At 44.4% G+C, this 19,179-nt stretch overlaps 1 protein-coding gene across 3 annotated transcripts in view; it reads left to right on the plus strand.

Moving 5' to 3' along the window:
• pot1 (protection of telomeres 1 homolog) overlaps positions 1–19,179 on the plus strand; it is a 436,401-nt gene that overhangs the window by 289,949 nt on the left and 127,273 nt on the right. For 2 of the 3 annotated variants that reach the window (XM_072484445.1, XM_072484444.1), the window contains exon 9: positions 15,857–16,147. The exons of the other annotated variant lie outside the window; for it this stretch is intronic. In XM_072484445.1, coding sequence (XP_072340546.1) covers positions 15,857–16,147 — 291 coding nt within the window. The remainder of the gene's footprint in view (positions 1–15,856; positions 16,148–19,179) is intronic. 3 annotated transcript variants of the gene reach the window in all.

Consider the following 19,179-nt stretch of genomic DNA (forward strand, 5'->3'; position numbering starts at 1 on the left):
CCGTCATGTGTGGTCAGTGCATTTTTAAACCTATCGTATGGGGCTGGAAAGCTTCCTTTTAAAATCTTCCTGAGATTACTATCTTGCTTCTGGGCCTGCACAAAATCCTCGATATTAGTCTGTGAGACCTGAACTGCATTCACTGGGGCGCTTTCGGGGGGTTCCAAAAATATCCATGTCTGGAACCTGCTTTAGCCAGTGCGTCGGCTTTTACATTTCCAGCGGGGGAGGAACGCTGGTGACTTCGAACTTTAACGATGCCAAAAATCCTGTCCTGTGCTTTGTCTAAAATGTGCCGGAGCAATGGGGCTGAAGGGAGGGTTTTTCCGTCCGTGGAAACAAATCCTCTTGCTTTCCACAGGGGTAGGAATTCTGTGAGGCTGTTACAGACATAGAGGCTGTCCGAGTATATGTCTGCTGGGCTAGGGAAGGAATCTGGGTGATCTATAACGTACGCAATGGCTGCTAGTTCTGCTGCCTGCACGCCTAAGTGTCCTGGTAGTTTTAGCAAGATTTCTTCCAGGGCACATACCTGTGCGTCCTCGACATAGATGCCGCATCCTGTAATTCTCTCTCCGTTTAACACAGTGGATGAGCCATCCACATAAATCCTGAGGGGTGCGCACCTGTCTGTGGGCCGGGGTCTCTGGGGTGAACTACCTATCTTTTTGGGGGGTGTTTTTGCGATAAAGGGGCCTGTGTTGTGGTGCGGTGAGATGATTTCACATTCGTGGGGGGTGCCTGGGTACTGAAGGTTGTCGGCTAGGAAAGTGTGGGTCTTGGTCCTTTTAACAGTGATGTCCCGTCCCTGCAAAAGAAGGGTCCATCTGGCTGCTCTGATCTGGCTTACTGTACCGTCCTTAAGTCGTCCGTCTAGTAAAGGTTGGGTGGGGGTGTGTTCCGTGAGGATTGTGATGGGGTTTAGTCCGGTGATGTATGAGAAGTATTGAACTGCCCAGAAAACTGCGAGCAGGTGCCTTTCACAGGCCGAAAATCCCTGCTCCACAGGATCTAAAATTCTGGAGGCGTAAGCCACGGGTCTTAACTGTTCATGCCGTTCCTGGAGGAGCATGGCCGAAAGAGTATGCTCTGTGCTCGCTATCTCTATAGCATAGGGGGAAAGCGGGTCTGGAACCTGTAGTGTGGGGGCTGCAATGAGTGCGCGCTTTAAAACATCTACAGCATCCATGTGCTGCGGAAGCCATTCCCAAGGGGCTCTTTTCTTTAGGAGCTCCGAGAGAGGTGCTGCTTTGGTGGCGAAACCGTCAATATGGTTTCCGCAGTAGCCAACCAGTCCTAAAAACGACCGGAGGGCGGAAACATTCTGAGGAAGGGACAATTTGACAATCGAGTCAATTCTTTTATGCTCGATCTCGCGTTTACAATGCGTGATAATCGTTCCCAAATATACCACTTTGTTTTCCAAAATGTGGGCCTTCTTGGGGTTTACTTTGCATCCAATTTGCTGTAGGAGTTCCAGGAGTTTGGACATAAGCTCGATGTGCTCTGCCTTGGTATCTGTCTGCAATAATAGGTCGTCTACATACTGGACCAGACATTCGGGGTGAGAAAATGTTGATAAACCATTGGCCAGCTGTCGGTGGAAAATGGAGGGGGAGTTGTAGAATCCTTGTGGAAGGCATGTCCACGTGTACTGCTGACCTTTAAAAGTGAAGGCAAATTTATACTGGCACGCTTTTGCCAATGGAATGGACCAGAATCCGTTACTGATTTCCAAACCCGTAAAATATCGTGAGTTGAATCCCTGTTTGAGCATGGTCTCGGGACTTGTGGCTACCGTGGGGGCTGCTGCGGGGGTGACTTTGTTGAGTTCCCGGTAATCGATGGTCAGTCGCCATGATCCATCGGGCTTTCTCACTGGCCAAATCGGGGCATTATTAGTAGAGGCTTGTTCTAAGTACGCCTTGTTCTAATAAGCTGTCAATAACCTTTGCGATTTCTCTCTCTGCCTCTTGGGGAAATCCGTGCTGCTTCTGAGGTCTAGGGTCAGGTCCTGTTATTTGAACCGAACCAGCCATCCTGCCGCAGTCATGTTTATGACTTGCAAATGCGGTCCTGTCCTTTTGGAGAACTGCCCTAACCTGTTTGTCTGTGCTAATCGTGGCCGGTTCAAACCAAAATTCGCCGATTGCGCTAATCTTGTTTGCATAATCACCTACTGTGAGCGTTGCGGGGCTCTTGCTGACTTTGTCATTTTCCAGACACATTGATTTACAGGGTCAAAAGATAGGTTGTGGGAGTTCATGAAATCAATGCCCAAAATGTGTTCTGCTGTGTGGGGCAGATCGACCAAAACTATGGGGTGTCTTGTTGTAATATTGCCAATTTGAATGGGTACAGGGGCTGTGATGTGTCCCTGTTGTGAGTGGCCTGTGAAGCCGCTGAGGGTGATTGTGGCTGTAGTGGGCCACGTGTCTTTTTGGAACATGGTGGAGGAATTAATTGTGGTGCGGGACCCTACTGTGTCCCAGAGAAATTCGATGGGCTGTCCCCGTATTTTCGCTGCAACTGCTGGTCAGCCGGACCTATCCCAAAGGGTGTCGCAGACCCAGTTGGGGCAGCCCGAACACCGTCAGTCTGTTCCGTTCATGTCTGTCTGGTCTGAACGGTCGCTCACACTTTGTATGGGCTTTGTTCTGTTATTATTCAGAGTGCCTGCCTGCTGGGCTTTCTGTGGCTTTCGTGGGGCATTGCACTCTCGTGCAAAGTAACCTAATTGTCCACAGTTGTAACACCCTGTGGTTTCTGTGGGGGGCTGTTCCTGCCTTCGTTCACCCATGCGGGGTTCTGGTGTGCTTTAACTGCTTGGATATCTACCTCTGCCTGCTGTTCTTCAGGTTTTCTAATTGCGGGTTTGTTGTGGACAGATTGCTCCCAGGTGCGGGACAACCTTTTTAAAACCCACTTTTCGTTGTGCGCTTCTTCCGAAGGATCATAATTGGTACAGGTTTTTTGTCCTGCCTCTGTGGCATGGGAGATCAGGGTGCGGGTCCATTTGGCCATATCGCCCTGGGACAAATGGGCACGGTCTAAATTGCCGAAAACGGCTGTAAAGTGGACCCACAGGCGTCCAGCAAACACTGTGGGGTGTTCTGTCTTCTTCTGCCTGCACTTATTCAGGCCTTCTACTGGGTCACCTCTGTTGTAACCGATCGCGTCTAGGATCGCCGTGTGCATCTCTGCAAGGGTGCCTCCTCCTACATTCTGTGGGTCGGGAAGGTCTGCTACAACTGAAGGGTCTAAACTCAAAACTGTGAGCTTCACTTGCTCACGCTCATCCAGGCCGTACATGGTCGCCTGCTGCTTCACTCTAGCAAAGAAGTGGTGCGGTCTGAGGTGGGGAGGAACGGTGTGATCTTTTCGCACGCGTCCCGTAATTGGGTCACGGTTAAGGGGGTGGTGTAAAGGAATTCCGCGTCTCCTTCCGATGTGACTGTGCGGTGGGTGGTTACTGGATTCATGGGTGCCTGATCTATCTGTTCTGTGGGGGGTTGGGGTGCTTTTCTCTTTTGGGGATTTCCTTGCACACATGTTCCCTGAACATATCTCTGCGCCGTTTCGTTTAGTTCTTGCCAATCAGGGCCGTCTACCTCATCTAATTGGGATCCAAAGGTGCTCTGAAACCCATTTTGTACTGAAAGCAAAGACTGCAGTCCCACAATCTGCTTCCTGCATTTTGAATGATCCACTGAACTTTGTCTGTGTTCCATGGTGGCAGCATGGAGTGCTCTTAACGCTGCTTTTAAATTGCTGCACTGCCTTTGCAATGCCTCTACCTGTTTCTCTGTCTCTTCTCTTACCAGGACTGCACGTTGCGTGTCCTGATAGGCCTTTTCATAGTGGGTTTGGAAGCTGCTCAGATGCGCTAGACAAGACTGGTGTGCCCACTTGGCATCATCCACCTCTCCGTCCTTTGCTGCCAACTTCCTTCTTAATTCTATGTTCTCTCTCTCGATCTCACTAACATCGACCTTGCTCATTCGATGTCTCTCTTCTATCTCTTTGCGGAGTGTCCGAACGACCTCCACTGTGCCTCGCAATTGTGCCAGACAAGACACGATTGCCATCGGCTTGCGAGCTTTCCCTGAGCTCTTCTTATGGATTTCGCTCAGGTTCTCCCACCAAGTATATCCTATACTCCCGGGACCTGTTTCCTCATTATCACAGAATTCACCCCAAAGGGGCCATCCTTTCCCTTTGAGATATTTCCTGATCTCTTCTTCCCAAACGGGACACTGTCCTACTCTGCTGCTGGTCGCTGCGACCACAAATTCTTGAGGGTTCATGAGGCGTTCCATTGCCTTCATTGCCATTTTTCCTATCTGAATGCTCTTTTAAAATTTGGAATGAGGAGTGCTAAGGCGGTGCTGTAAACACGGGTACGGCGTTCGCTACTTTCTGGAATACAAACTCCCGACAGTTTTTTGCAACAAAAAATCTATCAGTTTTACCTTATAGCCCTGTTAGTTATGCATGCATTAACAGCTTCCGAATTATGAGGATTGATCAGAACTGCTTGAACACTTGTGGTTTTTCTGTTCCCAATTGGATTCTCAATTCAAATTTTGGGTTCTCCCGCAGTGGTTAGGCCACTTCTAACTCGGGTCCCGTCAGAGTCAGCCAGTAAATGTTGCTAACTTTGGTTGGCTCTTAATTAGTTGCCCGTTGTGTCTTTACTTAATTTGCTCTGTTTCTATAACCTTTGCTCTAGAGTCACCAGGTATCTTTATGATACCACCACGAGGTTCAAGTTCAAGTACTGATCAATAACTTGACACACCAATTAGTAAGATTCAAATCAAAACACATTTATTATACACAGTCAATCACTACACATGCATAAAACTCTACTTACTAGACTATCTCTAACACTAAAAGGCCTATACTTAGCTTTGAGACTGGCCCACCAGGTCAGGGGAACAAATGGCCTTTTGTTCGATTCTGAGTCTGCAGGATTCAAAAGCTGGTATGGACTGATAGCTAGGAACGCCTATCTCATAGTGTGCGTTGACTGGAGACTTACTTGGTTGGTGCGGCAGCTCGGCAGGTCACTGTCAAGGGTTGGTTCGCGCTGCTGAGTGACCCTGCCAAGAAGGACTCTATTTTATAGTCCCCAAGTACTTCACGCCCCTTTAGGCGGACCCCATACCTGGTTCCAAGTGATTGGACTACGTTCCGATCACTTGGATCAATTTCTCCAATACTGGAGCTGTTCCCTGATCGCTGGGCGGTTCCCAAGTGTCTGTTGGCCTTCCTTTGTCTTGGCTCCTGCTGGCGCCGAGGAGTCTGGCTTGGCCTTATTTACCTTAAATGTTTCAATTGTTCCTGGGGATCGCTCATTAATATGCAGATGGCTGTGAGTTTCAGTGCTGTCTGGGTTTCTGCAAAGTCTAATACACAGGAAACTTTGCACCTGCTAGTTTTTCCTGGCTTGACTGAATTTCCCTGCAGTCTTTGCGGGTCACCATTTTAAAGTCGGGAAGTGGCCAACCCAGGTGCCTACAGCACAGACAGTGACCCAGCAGGGAATCGAACCTGGGACCCTGGTGCTGTGAAGCCACAGTGCTATCCACTTGTGCTACCGGGCTGCCCAGTGCTACCGTGCTGCCCAGTGAGATCTCCTGCACGGGGGGATCCTTCTTGCATTGAGGGAGAATTTTTAGGAAGAGACATCCTACATGAAGAGACACTACAACAGCTAGTTCACAGCATTATAAAAGGACATAAAAAATACCTATCTGAACAATTCAAACAAAGGCCTGGATGTGCACCGAATTGGGGTAACTTGGGAGTCTTTCAAAAATGGTGGGAGCGCCCAATTCCAGCATTCCCAACCACATTCTTAGGATTTCCAATTTTTAAGAGTGATCTTTAAGGGTGTTTATGTCAGATCCCTCACCCTGCACCCATGACCAGGCGGACTCCATTTTGCGGCCCGAGTCCTCTGCAAGTGTAACGGAGTTGGGCTAGGTTTTCAGTTAGTTTGTACGAGGGGACCTTTTAAGTTCAAAAGATGCTGCTCATGTTCCCCATGCACCCCAAAATAACCCCGCTGGCTTCCATGACATGATATGCAATCCAAGCCACCTTTCTGACCCCTTATGGCCCCATGTCAAGATATGACCCCCCACAAAAAACCTATAGTCCATCATGGCTCCCCTCCCATGTCAAGGTATGGCACCTCCATGCCCATTCACGCTATTTAGAACCAATGAACACTCATAATAATAACCTTTATTATTGTCACAAGTAGGCTTAAATTAACACTGCAATGAAGTTACTCCCCTAGCTGCCACATTCCAGTGCCTGTTTGGATACACAGAGGGAGAATTCAGAATGCAATGATGGGACATGGCGATTGTGTAGGTGTGATGGGTGTTGCTGAAGGACATTCCTGTTTTTAATTTCACTGTTTTTATTTAAACAGCCTGGATCCTGACCTATCAGCCCCTGTGGCTGTCTCCAAACTAACTCCCATGTTGGTTGGTTCAATTCTAGCCTGCCTGAACCCCCCCAATCTCCCCTCCACAACAATGAAAATCCTCTCTTTTGGACTCCCCCGGCGTGAGCAAGCCGAAGTTGGACATTTTCCCCATACCTCCCTCGAGAATACAAATCCAGGTCCAACTTGTATGAAAGTGTTTCTAAAATAGACTGCACTAAAATTAACGAGAATATTAAACTGATATTTCTATTTCACTATTCTGTCATAAAATCTTTACTTAACAGAATCACACTTTGGGTTTTTTAATGCCGCCATTTCAATTCCTCAGTTTATTAATATTAATAACCATTTAATCTTAACTGAGATGTGTAAATGAAGTTGAGGGAAAGGATCAACCACCGTCTCATTGAATGCCTGGCTGGATGATGCAAGGGGCTGAATGACCTGTTCTTATGTAATATTTAACGTCACAAAGATGTAGTTTATCATCAAGGATTTGCAGGCTCCTGCAAAATAATGCATACCTTGAATACTTAACCTTGGAGTAAGTGCTCATAGCTGTAAAACATGTAGCTACACTGGATCCAGTATGTTTCTTGGGAACCAAACCGTCTATAATGGAATATGAATTGAGAAATGGCTAAAAATAATATCTATTCATTGCATCTTATCCTCTGCATATAATTACGACTATTGTTGATTAGTTCGGTATTGAAGAGCTAGATTAATATTGCCTCTAGTCAGTATGTGACCTGTCCAAGCCTGCATCATGAGATAGCAACATATATTATCAAGTACATATGCAGCATAATTTATGACTGCACTACATAATATAATTTATTTTTGTAAATGAACTGGAGAGGCTAAGTGCAAGGCTCCATTTGCAGCACCTACATTTTCATGTCTTCCAGGCTGTCTTTATGAGGAGATAATCACATAGCAACAAGTCTAAATTACCTTGCAAGAGCTAAAACCATGTGAACAAGGGCACATTTTCAAGATAATATAAAAGAGTAAAACATTTTCATTCAAATAAAACTAACTTTGGTGAGTGTCACAACAGACTTACAGTCTGTCTTCTAATCTAAAGGGATTCTGAGATGGATTTTGCACCCAGCAGCGAACAAACAGCGCTCGCCATTCATTTACACTTGGTTGACCATAGACTTTCTCTGGGCTTTTGCACTGGAACCTGCCGTGATTAGAAAGCTATTTCAGCATGGCATCCTCTCCAGGAGACCTGGAGTCTGGGTGAACAACGTAAGTTTCCTTAGTAATCAGATTTAAGAATCTTTAATGAAACCAAGCAGTGTAATTAGAATAAGAATATTGATGACTAATCAGGTACAGAATGTGAAATAGAGGGAAAGTAAAATGGACTTACGAAAGATTAAGTAAAAGACCATGAGAAAAATTCTCTTTTTGCTTAAATGTCAATACTTTTGAAAAACAATCTCCAACAACAATTAATATCTGAAAGAATGAGACACCACATTTTTAAACATTTTTCAATGCCAGAGCGGTTAAATTAAGATTTATTGTGCCATTAAACTTCCATTGGAATAGTCAAGCCCTAGCCTTTTCTGTTGAGCCTTGTGGGATTATATTATGCTGAATCGCTGGGTGTACAGTGAGGCTCCTGGAGAAATAGGCAACTTGGACAGCAACTTCTTACTTCCATGTTTAACTCAGCATGTGCCCTTGCTGGAAGATGTCCGATTTGCACTTCAATAGCGAACATTATTAGCCTCATTGTTATTTCTACAGCAAAATCCAACCCAATATTTTAAAAGGAAGCATGTTAGTGCAGAATCATTCCATGTTGAAAGTAAATACATTTGAAAACTAAAATCAGAAATGTATCCACCTTCCCATGGTTCTCTTTTCACCCTGTCACTGTTGTTCAACAACTTTCAAGCATTTTGTAAACCTCTTTTTTGGGATTGATATTCAACAAATGTGTTCTTGCCTTGTACCTCAGGAATTATTCTAAATCTTAGTAGTAAATGGGCCAATCCTCAAGTGTTGATCATCAGAGTGCGCTTCATCATGTATATAAATATTTCGTGACAATTCTAAAATGCGAACATTGTGACTGGCCATTCAATAAATGTGTTCATTGCACTTCCAAAATTTTGATATGGAATTGCGACACTCCGTCATTCTAGCCTTGACCCCAAGCACTCCGTGTTCCTGGCTTTGGTTTTGTTAATGGGAACCTTGATCCCAAAGCCAGGCACCTTACTGTAAACCTAGGGCTGTATTAGTTTATTCATAAATGTAAGAAATCAGTGTTCTACAGAATAGAACCATGCCTGTCACGTGGGAGAAACCAAGGTTCTCCCCTAGCATATTGATGATCTAAGTTGGCTATGTTTCAACTCTTTTAAGTAATTAAATCATTGAAGTATGCAATATATGAATATGCAGGCATTAAAAAATTTTAAGCTTCAGAAATCTTGAACATTAGAAATGGATTTATATAAAGTCTGGCATGATTTTAATTACTCCAGAAACATGTGCAATTTATCGTGGTGAATAAATTAGTTCCAAGACTAAACATGGAGCAGAGCATTACAAATAGAAGCTTCTGATACCAATAGCCCTTTTGGGTTCATTCAGCTTGTGGTCATTTGCTATTGCTCTTTGATTACTGAGGGTGGCTAGGGCATTCACCATGGAAAGTTTCATGCAATGACTGATCCTGTTGTCTCAGCACTGTCTCCATATTTCACACTTCTCTTGTCCACTTGACTATTTTGGCCAAAGGTTCAGTTCCTTCGACAACATCTTGCAAACGTGTAACCTCCACCACCAAGAAGGACAAGGGTGGCAGCAAGAACATGGGAGCACCACTGCAAGTTCCCCTCCAGGTCACACAGCATCCCGACCTGGAACTATATCATCATTCCTTCAAATAAAAGCAAAATACTGCAGATGCTGGAAATCCAAAATAAAAACAGAAACGCTGGCCAAACTCAGCAGGTCTAGCAGCATCTGTGGAAACAGAGTTAGCTTTTCGAGTTCCCATGACCCTCCGCTATTTCTGACTGCACAGATACTGCCAGACCTGCAGAATTTATCTAGCATTTTTTCTGTTTTATTTTCTCATTCCGTTACTGTTGCTGGATCAAAATTCTGGAACTCCTATTCTATAATGTATGAATTTTGGGAGGGGTGATGAACACACAATCTGTTTTGCGAGATAAATATTGAACAGTATACCAGGAAGAACTCCCCGACACCTCTTCAAAATAGTACCATTGGATCTTTTTGCACTCGCCTGAGAGTGTGGAAAGGGCCTTGGTTTGCAATTTAATCCAAAAAGTTTAGATCTGAACTTTTTGCTTGTGACATTTTATCAAACCCTGTTCAATAAGACTTGAACCTAAACAGCAGTGAAATGGGTTGGAGAATTTACCAAAGGAATTTGAAAATTTATCTGTGGCAACTTAGGTCTGCACATTTAAAGGGGAAACGGGTTTTAACAGTACTGCTGAGGGCATTTCTTTTAGATACATTACCATACAGATACATTACCCTACAGATACATTACCCTACATTACAGGGTTCAGGAATGACCTACTTTTTGAAAAAAGACAAAGCAAAGATCATTACACAAAATACAAAGCACAATTCAACTGTCCAAACTTGTGACTATGCTGTTTCCTAACAAAATGTAACTTTCTATTCGGTCTTTTTTCAAAATAAATCTGCAAAATTTCAGCATGTTTTTAAAAATTGGATCCAATAACTTGATCTGAATATGATGTGGAGATGCCGGCGTTGGACTGGGGTGAGCACAGTACGAAGTCTTACAACACCAGGTTAAAGTCCAACAGGTTTGTTTCGATGTCACTAGCTTTCGGAGCGCTGCTCCTTCCTCAGGTGAATGAAGAGGTCTGTTCCAGAAACACATATATAGACAAATTCAAAGATGCCAAACAATGCTTGGAATGCGAGCATTAGCAGGTGATTAAATCTTTACAGATCCAGAGATGGGGTAACCCCAGGTTAAAGAGGTGTGAATTGTACCAAGCCAGGACAGTTGGTAGGATTTCGCAGGCCAGATGGTGGGGGATGAATGTAATGCGACATGAATCCCAGGTCCCGGTTGAGGCCGCACTCATGTGTGCAGAACTTGGCTATAAGTTTCTGCTCGGCGATTCTGCGTTGTCGCGGGTCCTGAAGGCCGCCTTGGAGAACGCTTACCCGGAGATCAGAGGCTGAATGCCCTTGACTGCTGAAGTGTTCCCCGACTGGAAGGGAACATTCCTGCCTGGTGATTGTTGCGCGATGTCCGTTCATTCGTTGTCGCAGCGTCTGCATGGTCTCGCCAATGTACCACGCTTCTGGACATCCTTTCCTGCAGCGTATGAGGTAGACAACGTTGGCCGAGTCGCAAGAGTATGTACCGCGTACCTGGTGGGTGGTGTTCTCACGTGTAATAGTGGTATCCATATCGATGAGCTGGCATGTCTTGCAGAGATTGCCATGACAGGGTTGTGTGGTGTCGTTGTCACTGTTCTGAAGACTGGGTAGTTTGCTGCAAATAATGGTTCGTTTGAGGTTGCGCGGTTGTTTGAAGGCAAGTAGTGGGGGTGTGGGGATGACCTTGGCAAGATGTTCATCGTCATCAATGACGTGTTGAAGGCTGTGAAGAAGATGACGTAGTTTCTCCGCTCCGGGGAAGTACTGGACGACGAAGGGTATTCTGTCGGTTGTGTCCCATGTTTGTCTTCTGAGGAGGTCGGTCCGGTTTTTCGCTGTGGCGCGTTGGAACTGTCGATCGATGAGTCGAGTGCCATATCCCGTTCGTACGAGGGCATCTTTCAACGTCTGTAGATGTCTGTTACGCTCCTCCTCGTCTGAGCAGATCCTGTGTATACGGAGCGCTTGTCCATAGGGGATGGCTTCTTTAATGTTTAGGGTGGAAGCTGGAGAAGTGGAGCATCATGAGGTTATCCGTAGGTTTGCGGTAAAGCGAAGTGCTGAGGTGACCGTCCTTGATGGAGACGAGTGTGTCCAAGAATGCAACTGATTTTGGAGAGTAGTCCATGGTGAGTCTGATGGTTGGATGGAACTTATTAATGTCATCGTGTAGTCGTTTCAGTGATTCTTCGCCGTGGGTCCAAAGGAAAAAAATGTCATCGATGTATCTGGTGTGTAACATCGGTTGAAGGTCCTGTGCGGTGAGTAGGTCCTGTTCAAACTTGTGCATGAAGATGTTGGCGTATTGGGGTGCGAATTTGGTCCTCATGGCTGTTCCGTGCGTCTGGATGAAGAACTTGTTGTCGAAGGTGAAGACGTTGTGATCCAGAATGAAGCGGATGAGTTGCAGAATTGCGTCTGGAGATTGGCAGTTGTCAGTGTTGAGTACTGAGGCTGTTGCAGCAATGCCGTCGTCATGGCGGATGCTGGTGTAGAGTGCCGAGACGTCTATTGTGACGAGGAATGTTCCTGGTTCAACTGGTCCATGGGTGCTGAGTTTCTGTAGGAAGTCCGTCGTGTCGCGACAGAAGCTGGGTGTATCTTGTACGATGGGGTTCAAGATGCCCTCGATGTAGCGTTCAGACCCTCGATCTGAATACTAAACACAAATCCTACCTATTATATCAAACCCCCTTAATGTCTCTAAGGCCAGCATAACCTGTGAGCAATGGAATAAACTCCTGATTAGGGTATTGAGTGAATGAATAAAGTATTTCTTCTGTTCTGATTTTCCTTTGCAGCATCTTGAACCGTTATCAAACCCTTTAACCGAATTCCATATGTGGCAATAAATGCTCTGCAATATCAGTGTGTAAGAAAAAAAAGCATAGAGGCATCTTTAGAGAAAATTAATTGAAGTTTTAACTCTTGTGAGTCCAGCAACTTGCTCTGGATGAGGTCGCGAAAGCAGACATTATATAAAGGTGTAACCCTCCTCCCCCTCACGGTAGAACAGTGGTTAGCACTGTTGCTTCATAGCTCCAGGGTCCCGGGTTCGATTCCTGCTTGGGTCACTGTCTGTGCGGAGTCTGCACATTCTCCCCCTGTCTGTGTGGGTTTCCTCCTATATGTCCTGAAACACGTGATTGTTCGGTGAATTGGACATTCTGAATTCTCCCTTTGTGACCCGAACAGGTGCCGGAGTGTGACGACTAGGGGATTTTCACAGTAACTTTATTGCAGTGTTAATGTAAGCCTACTTGTGACAATAATAAAGATTATAAAGAAAAATAGGAGCTTGCTTGCATTTCTGTATTAATGATCTGATTATGTCGCATGGAGTTGTGCATCCCTGTTTGGAAGTCATTAATTACAGAGAGATACCCAGCATTTCCCCTATTTCTCGTAGAGAGTAATTATAGAAGCCGAAGAATTTTTACAGTGTGACACTTACAAGCCAGTGAGCGCACTGACCTTTCAAGGGAGCTAGTTTTTCAGGAGGACAGTTTCAACCTAAGAGTTCATTAGTTTGAAGCAAGTTGGACAAAATTCATTGATGTTCATGGCATAATATGACGCTATTGATCACCATTTTCAAAACAGTTTTGCCAACCTTATTTAAAAGAAAAATCACGAGTCATGCATTGTTTGATTCAACATATTCTTCCCTACAATCGCGCATATGTGATCTGCAAATCAATTTACCTATTTAAAGAAAAGTTTCAGATTCAGAAAATTGAGGGGCATAATTTATTTCCTGTATATTCGTGGGCATTGTAGTTTCCATATATTCATCGGCATTGTGGTGCAGACTGCCAATGTACAAATGCAGAAGATTGATCCAGAATAGAATGGTACATAGTGCAATTCTTTGTTATGCAACTGGAATGGAATTGTTCACTGGAATGGTATTTTCAGGAAGACTTGATGAAACATTGTCATGGGTTTCTATTCACCCCAAGAATGTGGAATACTTTGTCAATCATCTTTTAATTCGAGAGTATATTACCCTGAAAATTCATGCTCAATATAAATGCAATCTATGAAACATTTTCCATTGTTGCTCTCTAGTCTGTGTCTACCTTTATACTTAGGATTTCAATACATGAAAGAATAACACATTTGAGAAGATGGAGCTTTTGCACATCTGCGAGAACATGTAGCAGAGGCAAGAATTTTAAAAAAAACATTGCATGCACCATCCGCTTGAATTTCTTCTCCCGAGAGATAGTCTTGCAATATGTTTTTGTTGCAAACTGTTTCCCTCAAATTATGGTGAATCCTCTGCTGTTTACCATCTCTTGTTTTGAGTAATGTCCTCCTCGCATCTTTTCAGAAAGGGCTGCTTGGCTGTCAGGAGATAAAAGGCTGAGCTTTTCTCCCCCCTCATTAATACTGTCTTTGTAAAATTACTTGTTAGAATTGATGTTGAACAAACTGCAGCCAAGTACTATGTATGCCAAGACCGATTTCTGTTTTGTGCTCGGCATTAATTTAGCTTGAAAGAAATGAAGCTCATGAATCCATTAGCTTTGAGCAGGCCAGTTCTCGATCTGTTGTGCCGGCCAATTGTGCTAAACGTGAAAAATAGACTTAGCGTTATATCCTGGGTGATCAATTTAAGGTAAAAGCAAACTTTCAAAGTGTAACCTACTGTGGCATTTAGTGAGTTTAAAAAAACCTCATGAATGGAAAGAATACAAGCATTGTAGGAGGATCATAGCACAATTTATGGTGCAGGGTACAGCAAGATATTCTTTCAAAAAACCTTCCCAAACATGTGCATTAGAACTGTTGGAAAGTTTGGTTGTTTCCTTTAAAATTTTATGCATCTCCATCCAAACAGTTTATTTTTTTCATTTTCCAATTTGAGGGACGAATCCACCTACCCTAATACATGTTTGGGTCGTGGGGGTGAGACCCATGCAGACACGGAGAGAATGTGCAAACTCCACACGGAGAGTGACCCAGGGCCGGGTTTGAATTTGGGTCCTCAGCACCGTGAGGCAGCAATGCTAACCACTGTGCCACTGTGCCGACCCTCATCCAAACAGTTTCAAGTGTGAAGCTGGCATTTTTAAGACTTTGCTTTCACTAATTAACAATAACATCTTTAGAGCCACCATTTTAATAGATTTGCATGTCAATGTTTCACGCAAGATAACTTATGCTGTATTAATTGGGTTATTTTGTCCGTCTTTTTTTTTTACAAGATATGACTCTGTGAGCTGTTTATCTTGCTATTTCAACCAGTGTTGCATCGAGATATAAAAGAATGTAAAGCATGATGTATATCATGAAGTGTATTGCCCTTTGGCATGCTGTATTTTACTCCCATGTATATAAGGGAAGGGAAGCTTAGAACTTCAGAAAGAAATGCTTCAGAATATGCAGCGTTTCTACAGCAGTTGAAGCACATTTGTCACTTACTGGCTCAGTATGTAACATGCAGCTTTGATGGCTGTATAAATGTATAGCCTTCACTTGATCTGTGGATTCGGCATTGATGGAGAGGTTGTGCGCTCCTCTGTTTTCGGTCAGTGTGCTGCAGGTGAATGAAAGGTTTTCCTGGAGCACTCACCCCTCAACCTCATTTAACAATCTTAATCCAATGGAACCTTCCATTATCAGCAGAATGTTAATGGGACCCAGTGTGCATGTTCGTGCTCTACCCTCACATGGTCTTCTGTGCATTCACCCTCTCTGCCCATTTCGCCAACTCCCGTCGATCTGCTCCAGAACTTTCTACCTTATCCCACCTCACCTGTGGAAAACCAGTCCCCTCCCATGTTTCTGACCGTGTTTATTGTACGGGGCATTATATGGTCTGAAAGAGTGGGAAATAGATGGATTATGAATGACCTCTGCCCCCTCCCCAGGTTTTGTCATTAGATGCACAGTATCATGATAGAACAGATACTGGAGCGAAGCCAAAGGAAATAAAAGGTGGGCCTTATTCACAAATAAATGGAAAAACGAAGGACAGACAAGTTGCATTTATTTAGAATATTTCATCAGCTCAGGATGCCCTAAAGTGCTTTACAGCCAATGAAGTCCTTCTGAAGGGCAGTCACTGTTGTAATGTAGGAAATAACAAAAGGTGATGTACTATGAAGCAGTGTCTCATGGAAGATAAAAATTTGACAGCTACTTGAGAAGGAAGATTATATTAGAATAATAGTTTCAGGTGTTGATCTTTGATCCATCCAATCACAGTCTTGCACCGTGTTACCCTTGGGACAAGTCCCATTTGTCGTCTTCCTTCTTGAAACCTTGTGAGGCGTCTTCCACCACCCATGCTATTAATCTGTTCCACACACTGACCACCCAAATCACCAATGCAGAGGAGGATTCTGCAATCTCTGCCAATGGGGGTCAACTGGTCTGTCCAATTAGTAAATTAGATAAAGTAACAAAATTGACTGTGGCACTTCACCTTTTTGAATTTTATATGTATAGATACAAGAATTCAACAATGAGCTTCAAGCCATCAATGCTGCTGGTTTCTCAGCTTTGACATTTGATGGAACTCTGGGAGCGCCCATGAAACCACGGACAAACAGCAAATCATATCAGTTCACTGCCAATGACCAACGCACTGTGGAGGAACTGCGCAGATGGGCAAATGCCACTATTTCTATCCACAAGCCAACCGTCAAACTCTCAGAAGTTAAACCTGCCGAATACTTTGATCTGACCTGTCAACTTATCGCAAAAGCTGTAGTGGATCGTTCTGCTGTTCTGTTGAAGGTAAGGGATATTTGAAGGCACCTCTGAATGACGTTGAAAGCAAGTGTGATGTTGATTAAGCAGGTCCTATTTTACACCAGCATCAGAAAGTAATGGCACTCAATTGATACATGAAAGTAGTGGACAAGAAGGTGAAGTGTTTAAAAATTCAAAATAAATTCAAACTAGTTGATCATTTGATAAACTCAGCAAATTACGTGAGAAGGAACTGCAGTTGAGATAGAAAATTACCCTTCATGAATCCAGCTCCACTCAATAGAATCTCCTATCTGATGGTTATGAGGTTGCTAAGTGAGATACGTTTGGTGAGTTTCACTCAGATGATGGCCGTCTCTGCACCTATCATTGTGCCCTCACTTCCTGCCACTGACCTACGATGCCAGATCTCTTAATCGCCGCCCAATCCAAACAGTGTCTGACGTGCTAACACCTGATGCCAAACAAAATTTTCCTTCATGTTTTTATTAATGATGGTATTTGTGAAAGGGACAAATGGACATTTATCCCCTTCCTTTAAAATAGCAAGATAAATTTAATTGTCTCAGGCTATAAAATGTAATTCGAGGAAATAGCAATTCCTGACTCTTGTGAGCAGAAACTTATATTTTTTACTCCTGCCCTCCCCATTTCCTGTCACCATAAAAGTAATGCAGCTTAACTGACCTCCAAGGACCTTCTCGAACCTGACATCATGGGCCAAAATTATTGCAACATCAAACATAGTCACAAAGGCTAATTTGCGAAACAGTTATCCTTATCCTTTCTTTTGTACTTCCGGACTCTGAAAATATGCAATGGTATTCTTACTGTACCTAGAATGAATTAATCAATAAGGATCAGTGATGGTATGGTGGCACAGTGTTTAGCACTGCTGCCTCACAACATCAGGGACTCGGGTTCAATTCCGGCCTTGGGTAACTGTCTATGTTGGGTTTGCACGTTCTCCCCGTGTCTGCGTGGGTTTCCTCTGGATCCTCTGGTTTCCTCCCACAGTCCAAAGACATGCAAGTTAGGTGGATCGGCCATGTTAAATTGGCCCCTAGTGTCCAAAGATGTGCAAGATAGGTTATGGGTATAAGTCCGAGTGGAGTGGTGCAGACCCGATTGGCTGAATGGCCTCCTTCTGCACTGAAGGGATTCTATGAGGAACCTAGTACGAAGATATTGCAAGAGCTTGTAATTTAAAGTTTATGTTAACATTTGTCAGGTTGCTGTCAAAGCTTTTTGATTGGATATCAACTTCCTACCATTTTCCTGAGCTGTTGACCGGGGGATTTGTTTTCCTTCTGTAACAAAATCTAGTCCAGTGGTAGACAACCTGCAGCTCGAAGGCCACGTGCAACCCACCGGAGTTCTGAGTGCGGCCCATAAGACATTTGTTGACTATTGCCCCGTACAGGATTGCCACATTCACCTGGCTTCCATCTGTGTTGCTTTTTTCCTACTGGTATGGCTGAAGAAACGCAAGGGCTAGGGAAAGAGCATGCTGATTGCACACAATATGGACTGTGAGAGCTGTGCGCTCCCGTTCCATCCTAACCGTATATATTTCTTTGTACCATTTGAAGTTGATGACAGTTGTCGATTCAGCATTTTCTATAAGTCGTTATGAAATATTTGGCGTGTTTTAAATGTATTTAATCTTCTTCACGTGGGTCATGGTTTGTGAACGAGCCTGATTTCAATCTTGCGGCCCGTTGAGGTGAAGAAGGGCCATTTATGAGGCTCACGCACTAGCCAAGGTTGCCCATCACTGATCTAGACTAACCTGAAGTATGACATATTTGGGAAATATGTACAAGATTGGTGAGCTAAATATGAAAACATGGTCTTGGATATTGATAAGCGATGAAGGATCCTGGTTTGTGGATTTGACTATAACGGTGATTCCTGCTTCCTTTCAGATCTGAAACTCAATAACTAGCAACAGAATGAGTCATTATTCTCTCCATGAATATGAATCTTTCCCAGCTCCCTCAGGTTGTGTGTGGATCTCAGGACAAAAAACAAGATTGTGCTTCAACGCAGTCGCCCTCTGCAGTTTTGGTGGGGAGGGAGGGCTGACTCTTCGCAGCACCCAATGAGATTGCCGATTCCTTATATGGAAGACGGCAAGAGCCCTCTCGGGGTCTTTTCTCAGGTTTACGGAGCGCGACACTTCCGGTGGCGAACGCAAATGGAGCGGCCTCAGCAAAGACGCTCCCGCACAGCCACAAAATCACGCCTTTTGGGGGGGGGGGGGTTTCCCTGGGAATTTACAAAAAAAAAAAGAAGAATTCTTTAGGCCATGCGAATTCGGCCCTGCCCAGGCGCCAAAGCTCCGATCCACGGAGCTGGAGAGAAAAAAAAAGGAGAGACTGGTCCCGGTGAGCAGCACGTGGAGGAGGAGTGGGAATCGCTCAGAAACGGCCCGAAAGTCGGAGCACGGAGAGGATCACAAGAACAAAATAAGAATTTTTAAATTCAACCTTCCTTGTTCCTCTCCTGCAAATCTTTTTTAAAAAAAGAAAAACTTTTTTAATGGAAAAAAAAAACTTTCAAAAAAAAAATCCCTTTTTATTAAAAAAAATTGATTTTAAAAGGGTTTTTTTTTTCTTTGGGGGGGGGAACAAGAATTTTTTTTTTTATTTTCCGCACCAAAACCCAGGAAAAAAAGAGAAAGGCACAGACAGAAATATGCCTCCAAATAATAAATTGGGGGGGGACGGACGGCGAGATGTAAGAAGGAACAGCAGCAAAGGCGAAGGAAAAAAGCAGGAGCCGCGGCCGCACAGGCAGACGACCCCACGGGGCGAGGCGGAGGTTCAGGCGAATCAGGAAGCGGAAAAGCTGGCGAGCCGAGCAGCGGAGCAGGAACAGGAAGCGGCGACCACCCCCCCCCCCCCCCCCCCCCCACTCAGGGGGAGGAATGGAGAAGCGTGCTGAAAATGGAAATAAACGTCATAAAGGAGGAGATAAAAACAGAGATAAACACCATGAGGGAGGCACTCAGGACGGAGCTCCACACAATGATGAAGGAGATGCTGGCGGAG

The sequence above is a fragment of the Scyliorhinus torazame genome, chromosome 19 (assembly GCF_047496885.1).
Source record: "Scyliorhinus torazame isolate Kashiwa2021f chromosome 19, sScyTor2.1, whole genome shotgun sequence".
Classification (NCBI taxonomy): Eukaryota; Metazoa; Chordata; class Chondrichthyes; order Carcharhiniformes; family Scyliorhinidae; genus Scyliorhinus; species Scyliorhinus torazame.